Source organism: Microcebus murinus, chromosome 1 (assembly GCF_040939455.1).
Source record: "Microcebus murinus isolate Inina chromosome 1, M.murinus_Inina_mat1.0, whole genome shotgun sequence".
In the NCBI taxonomy this organism is placed as follows: Eukaryota; Metazoa; Chordata; class Mammalia; order Primates; family Cheirogaleidae; genus Microcebus; species Microcebus murinus.
Genome location: NC_134104.1, coordinates 43,905,315 through 43,913,029, shown reverse-complemented (window position 1 = coordinate 43,913,029; position 7,715 = coordinate 43,905,315). Strand labels below are relative to the sequence as shown.

Below are 7,715 nucleotides of genomic sequence, written 5' to 3'. Positions count from 1 at the left end.
CCAGTAACACTTTCACCTTTGCTTCCCACTGTCACCAAGAGCTCTCCCCTACAGTTTTGCCACCTCGTAGACCCTATCCTATCGTTCACCTCCTTCCTCCTCAATTCCCAGCATCCCACTCATTTCCATAGTCATTGACTCTGGTCATGCTCATTTCTGTTTCGCTCCAAATATCAATATTTTTTCCATCTTGTAAGGCACAGTTTACTTAAGATGTTACTTTATTAAATACTACAGGCAATATAACCTTCATTTTCTGAACTCAAAAGCTTGTGAAGAAAAGGCAGTATTTTTCTTTTTTTTTAAGACAGAGTCTCACTCTGTTGTCTGGGGTAGAGTGTAGTGGTGTCAGCCTAGCTCACAGCAACCTCCAACTCTTGGGCTCAAGCCTCCCAGGTAGCTGGGACTACAGGCATATGCCACCATGCCCGGCTAATTTTTTCTATATATTTTTAGTTGGCCAATTAATTTCTTTCTATTTTTAGTAGGGACAGGGTCCCGCTCTTGCTCATACTGGTTTTGAACTCCTGACCCTGAGTGATCCTGCCACCTCAGCCTCCCAGAATTGCTGGGATTACAGGCGTGAGCCACCACACACGGCTGAAAAGGCAATATTCAGTCAAACTCCAGCTCTATCTCCCAGACCTGGATGAACTTAGGCAAGCCATTTAGCATTTCAAAGCATGAGGTTTTACTGAGGAAAAGCATGAGAAAGAATGGCTAACTAACTGGTAGGGAATATGTGTGAAAAGTCTAGCTTAGTGCCTAGTAGATATTAGTAGTACATTCTCAGTAAATTATTTTTTCTTTCACATTGTACATTTAATTGATAAATAAATATATTTTAAATGTTTAGGATTTTCAAAATTTTCTGCCTCCTTTATACTTGAACAACATCTTCATCTTTCATCAATCCTATGAATATAGCAATAACTTTCATTGGATTAACATATGTATTTGGTACTCCTGATGACAAATGAGGCAAGTAATGATGTCAAGGAGAAAACCAACTTGATTTAATTGATATATTCAGAAATTATACGATCATAGGTGATGGACAAGTAAGTAAGCTACATGAACAAATTAAAATCTATAGTGATTTCATTATGAATAGCATCGTTTTCAACCACAGATTGATAAATTACCATTATACAGATACTCTATCTTAGAGAACTTGAGAGTGAAATGACTAACACTAAATGTGAAAATATTCTTGTTTAGAGAATACCTATTCTGCATGAATACATTTTCAAATATAATCTCTTGAAAGAACTCAAAGTTGAGAATCAAATTCAAGTAGAGTGTTTACTTCTCACAGATTTTGCTGCTTAAGAAGGTACTAATATTTGAGAACTTGAATTGTGCCTGAGTTTGCAACATTATGTTTTGGGATTCTAGAAATTTGTCAACAATAGTAAATAGAGGTTTCCTTTATACATACTACTATTCCTAGTATTTGCTGGATTTGTTGAAAATTGTGACTAACTACATCCTGACACAATTTGAGACCTCACAAATAATGATTTAGTTCATTCCTGATAAGCCCTGGTAGCTTAGACTTTGAAGAACATTTTAGCAGAATCTCTTTTTTCCAATATTTTTGACTTGTACATCATCATGTTTAATAATTTAATATTTTATACTCAAAGTGGCCTTTTTCTGCTTTCTCAGTATCCTTTAGAATAAATCAAGCAAGTTGAAATCAGTTTTCCAGAGGGGAGGATATTTGTTTCAGAATGTTACAAAACTTTTTCTTCTCCATATTTTTTTTCATAACACTTATTACTTCCTTATTTCTTAGACTATAAATAAAAGGGTTTAATAAAGGAATTACTAAAGTATAAAAAACAGCAACAGGTATATCTTTATCCCCTTCATTAACTGCACCTGGTTGAGCATACATGAAGAGAAGAGAACCATAGAATATTGAGACAGAGAGAAAGTGAGATGCACAAGTAGATAAGGCCTTGCCTCTTCCCTTTTCGGATTTCATTGTGAATATTGTGAAAAGAATGTAGAAATAAGAGACTAGGACTATAGCAATAGTAAAGACTTGAATTGACCCCGCCAAAATAAGTAGTATCAATTCATTGATATAGGGGTCAACACAGGAGAGTCTGTATAATGGAAGAACATCACAGAAAAAGTGATTGATTTGATGAGACCCACAGAAAGTTAACCTAAATAGAAGCCCTACTTCAATCATAGGATGCAGGTTTCCAGCTATGTAGGCTCCTGAGGTCATCTGAATGCAGAGTTTCCTTGACATCTTGGTATGATACTGCAGTGGGCTGCATATGGCCACATAGCGGTCATAGGCCATTGCTGCCAGAAGAAAGCAGTCTGCAGTTTCAGCAAGGCAGAGAAAGTAAAATTGTGCCATACACTCATAGAGAGAAATGCTTCTGTCCTCAGAAAAGAAATTCTCTAACATCTTGGGGGTGATGGCACAGGAGCAGCAGGAATCCATCAGAGCCAGGTTGCCCAGAAAGATGTACATTGGTGTGTGCAGACGATGTTCTGTATAAATTAACACCACCAAGCCAAGATTCCCCACCATGGTGATCACATAGATGGCAAAGAACACCACAAACAGAAGGGTCTTCAGCTCTGGGTGATCTGTAAATCCTATGAGGATGAACTCAGTTATCAAGGAGTGATTGTCCTCACTCATCTCTACCTTATCTGTTGAGATAGAAAACATAATATAAGATATAAAAGCATATAATTTTCCTTTCAATATCTTCTCTTTACAACAGGTAGAAAAGTTTCTTCTTCATGCTTTCCCTGCTGTCTCTGAAATATATCCACACATACTACTAGGAGACATTTTTTCTACTAAAGTGTCAGTGCCTATGACCTCAAGCTGACACCAAGGATTCACAGGACATTTTGATAATTCCAAGGAGATTGCTTAAAGTGGGAAAGGTTCACCTTTATGAATTTATGCATAAAAATCTAGGGTACCTATATTTGGTTCATTGTTTCCAAATAATTTCAGTGTCAGTCTTGTATTAAAGATTCTTAAAATAGAATTAAAATTTTAAAATATATATTCATATATACATACATATATATGTATGTATGTGTATACATATGTATGTGTGTGTGTATATATATATATAAAACTGGCAAAACAGTTTTATATAGCCTCTCAGTGGAGAAAATGTTTTACAAAAGCATACAACACATATGTTAAATTTATATCTTAAGGATTGCATAAAGTTCACCCAGGATTAAGGAGGAGGAATATTTATCTTTAAAGAAAATTACCTCAGTAATCTAAAGAAATAAACATAGATGGATTATTGCCTCTCTCATCCTTTTCCCCAGTGTCATACCTATCTTCATAAACACTGACTGTCCATGCTGTTATTACCATTGATTTTTTTCCTGAAATGTCTAAATCCTTCCTCCTTTTTGTAAGGCATAATTCTCATGTAACGCTACTTAATAAAGTTTTAACTAAATTCACCAGGCCACAGACATCTCCGTTTTCTTTACTGAGGAGCATGTCTTACATACTGAACGCAGTTCAGAATATCTTGCCTATAATCTACACTGCCTTTTTTTTTCGTATGTGGCTGCCCAATTTTCTTATTTGTATCCGTTTTGAGGTTAGTTGTCACTTACACTTCTGTGCAAGAGCTGTCAAATGCTATGGGGAATATGTAGCATTACCTTCAATCTTGGATCTATCCTTATGATCTGGGATGGGTAAATTATTTTAAGTATTATACCAATAGTCCTTCATACCTCTGTGGTCTCTTTAAACTAAGACTGTTAATTATAAAGAAGAGACGACAAAGAAAAATTTTAAAAATCATCATATACAAATTTAGGTGTCTTTCTTTTATCTGAACTGACCCTTTTTTACTAGTTTTCTGTTTCCTCAGAAAATTATATAAGATTTTCTGCAGTATACTACAGTAGATTAAAAGCTAATAAGTGAGAACAAGCTCACCTTTATAACTTTCTAACACTTAAAAAAAAAAGAAATCCTTCAATCTTAATAGATTTTTTGAATTCAAATTTTGTTTTGCTTTAAAAGGTTATTTCTGCTCATTACTTAGTGATCCATTAAGACATATTGCTTGATAATTCTAATCATATAAATTCTATGGTCAAAATGAGTTTATATTTTTATAATTAAAATATCGAAACAAAGACACTGAAAATTTTATTAATTCATTTGTTTTAAAATATTAAACATAAGCCATTTAATTAGTCAGTTAAGTTAGAACTAACTTTCAATGTACATATCTGAATTATTTAACAGAATTTCTTTATAACCTTACCTGTATGCTTTGAAATTCTATCTTATGATCAGGAAGTCAGATGAACTGCAATATTGTGCCTCATCCTAGTTCTCCATAGCATGCAATTTTGAGAAGAGCTAGAAAGATAGGAAGAAATTAAATTGAGAACAATGAAAAATGCTAAATAATTCAAAGATACAAATATTTATGTTTGCTAAAATTAAAAGTAAAAATAAGTTAGTATATATACTTCTTTCACCTAGATTTTACTGAGAAGCTTTTGATAGCTTATTGTTTGCTTTATGGTATAGGTTTCATAGAATTTAAGAATATGAACCTTTGTCTTTAAAACATTTGGGATTAACAGAATGAAAATCCAGGGGACTGCTAAAAGGTCAGTGTCAGTAATTATGTCCCTTACACTGCAAAGTTAAAGTTTTCCATCAAATCCTAAAGGGATTTCCCTTCACTGACATCAATATATTTCTGTGGAGAGATTTAGTTCTAAAAACATATAAACCACTTGAAATTAATTAAAGATGCTCTGTGAGACAATGAGGTGAGAGCAAATGACCTTCACGAAAGTCTATTAGATGATCATATTGTGATTCATATGTAACTAACCTCACTCTTACAATTTTCTTCACCATTTTGTATATAAAATGTAAAACAGGTAGAAAATAGTCTTGAGTTGGTTTGGCCCATTACTGGAGGAAGTAGAATTAATATGGCTCATGAAAAATAGTATTTTTTTTTTGAGACAGAGTCTCACTCTATTGCTTAGAGTAGAATGCAGTGGCATCAGCCTAGCTCACTGCAACCTCTAAATCCTGGGCTCAAGCAATCCTCCTGCCTCAGCCTCCCGAGTAGCTGGGACTACAGGCATATGCCACCAGGCCAGCTAATTTTTTCTATATATTTTTAGTTGTCCAGCTAATTTCTTTCTATTTTTATTGGAGATGGTGTCTCACTCTTGCTCAGGCTGGTCTCAAACTCGTGAGCTCAAACTATCTGACTGCCTTGGCCTTCCAGAGTGCTAGGATTACGGGCGTGAGCCACTGCCCTCAGCCTGAAAAATCGTATTTAAAGAGGACACTAGAAGGTGAAGTTTCAACTAGGGTCATCAGCTTCTTCACTCTGTGAGTTGTTGTATTTGTCCCTACTTCATACAATGCTTTCAGTGGAACTTTGATATTATTATTTAGTTGCACAGATTGTTCTCCATTTTTTTCTGTTCATACCAGCTATCTTTTACCCTGTTATCTTTCCTTCCTCATACCACTAAAAACTCTTCAATAAACTGTATATTTATGTATTAGTACACCTATAATTGGTCACTCCTTTCCCATAACTACCATTAGCATATTGGCTTAGAGGGAAGAGATTTTTTGATATGTTAAGTCCTCTGTTTTTCAAAATATTGAATAGTGTCTGGCACTTTGTAGTGCTCAATAAATAGTTGTTCAATGAAGGGAGAAAATAATGCTGCCCTGCTAAAGGATTTATAAGGTCCCTCACTACTTTTCAAATCCAAACCATTTTTCTTAGCTTGATGTTCTAGGTACCTCACAGTCTGTCTGTATCTTATCAACTTGTTTTCTCCCTCATCTCAGGGAACTTGGCCATGTGCATACCTCCACTCTTCCTTGTGCACTTGCTTCAATCAATTTGCTTGAATGTTTCTCTCACCTAAAATACCTCCTCCCTCTTGTTCCATCTCATTCTATTCATTTTTTAGCTCAGCTATTATCTCCTCCTTGAGGTTTTTCCTAATCTATAAAATCAAATTGATTTTTTGTCTTCATGATCTACACAATACTTAATATGCTTTTATAATATACATGTCACTTAATAAGATCTGAGTAGTATGTTTCATGAATGTGTAAATCTTGATTAAATGTCTGTAAGTCATGGATAAGTTCATAGATCTTTTGGGCACTTCACAGAAAATTGAGCTAGATCCTCAATACATACTTACTGTAATTGATTGCTAAAATTTCACTTCGGTTTTTCCTTTACTAAGTACTTATAATACACAGGGAACTGGAAAAAACAATGGGTAGAGAGGTCACAAAGAGGTAAGCAGGGTGGGTATAAGAGAAATTCCTAGATTTTAGAAATGGCTCTTGACAAGGAGCCCATAATCTGGTTGGCGAGAAAGACACATAGGTTGCCACCTAGAGTCAATTTAGGTGGTGACATGAAAAAGGGTAAACAAATTTTATAAAAATATAGGAAAGCAAGTGAATGGTGACCTTAGGAATAAAGATAGGACCTTAGGAATAGACCTTAGGAATAAAGAAAAATTCCTCAATGGAAGTGTCATTTGAGATGAATCTCACAGGATAAGTAGGATTATAATAGGCAGAGACCATGAAGGAATGAAGTAGAATAGGGAACCATAGTATAAAAGTCTGGAATCTTGAAAGCGAAAGACTTAATAAAAAAGTGGATAGTAAACTAGGATGACTGAATTCTACAGGTACATGATTATAAGAGGACTCTTATAAGCTAATATAAAGGGAAGGGAGAGTTAGATTGGAAATTGTTCTATTTGGATCACTCCCATTCATCTTTTCCACATCCACCATTTTACTGAAACTTCTCTCTGAGTAAGGTCACAGCCGACTCTAAGTGTCACCTTCAAAGAACATTTAGTGATCTTCCTGACCAAGCTGTAGTGTTTGGTACAACTGAAAGTCTTCACCTCTGGCTTCTATGATAATAATACTGTGTGGCCCTATCTTCCTAACTGCCCCATCTCTCTTTTATGATGGGTTGTGTTTCTCTCTTTGCCCTCAGTTCTATCCTTGGCCTATCTCTTTCATTCTAGAGTTTTCCCTAGATGTTCTCATCTACTCTTGTTTTTTATTTATTTATTTATTTTGAGACAGAGTCTCACTCTGTTGCCTGGGCTAGAGTGCCGTGGTGTCAGCCTAGCTCACAGCAACCTCAAACTCCTGGGCTCAGGCGATCCTCCTGCCTCAGCCTCCCAAGTAGCTGGGACTACAGGCATGCACCACCATGCCTGGCTAATTTTTTTCTATATAGTTTAAGTTTTCCAGCTAATTTATTTCTATTTTTTGAGTAGAGATGGGGTCTTGCTCTTGCTCAGGCTGGTCTTGAACTCCTGAGACTAAATGATCGCCGGCCTTGGCCTCCTAGAGTGCTAGGATTACAGGTGTGAGTCACTGTGCCTGACCGACTCTTGTTTTTTAACTGTTGTCTATCTTCTTGTGGCTTCACTGAAGGAGGGATTCATATCAATTTTGATTATACATCCATTAATATGGATGTATCATTTGGAGTATATCCTATATATATGCATTTTCCCTAAAAATTAGATAGATGTATTACTATGCTAAATTATTATGTATATTACAAAAAACAAAAATAAAAATATAAAGGAACAAGAGTAAATAAAATAAATGGTATTAAATTTCGTTTATTCATGAC

At 35.2% G+C, this 7,715-nt stretch overlaps 1 protein-coding gene across 1 annotated transcript; it reads right to left on the bottom strand.

Moving 5' to 3' along the window:
• Positions 1 to 1,702: 1,702 nt before the first annotated feature.
• Positions 1,703 to 2,674, bottom strand: LOC105859349 (olfactory receptor 5K3). The gene has a single exon (XM_012743064.2). It carries the CDS (start codon positions 2,672 to 2,674, stop codon positions 1,703 to 1,705), a length of 972 nt encoding a protein of 323 aa, XP_012598518.2.
• Between the last annotated feature and the right edge of the window lie 5,041 nt (positions 2,675 to 7,715).

Excerpts from the sequence above, each read along its gene's own strand:
- LOC105859349 (XM_012743064.2), bottom strand. The coding sequence starts at position 2,674 with ATGAGTGAGGACAATCACTCCTTGATAACTGAGTTCATCCTCATAGGA.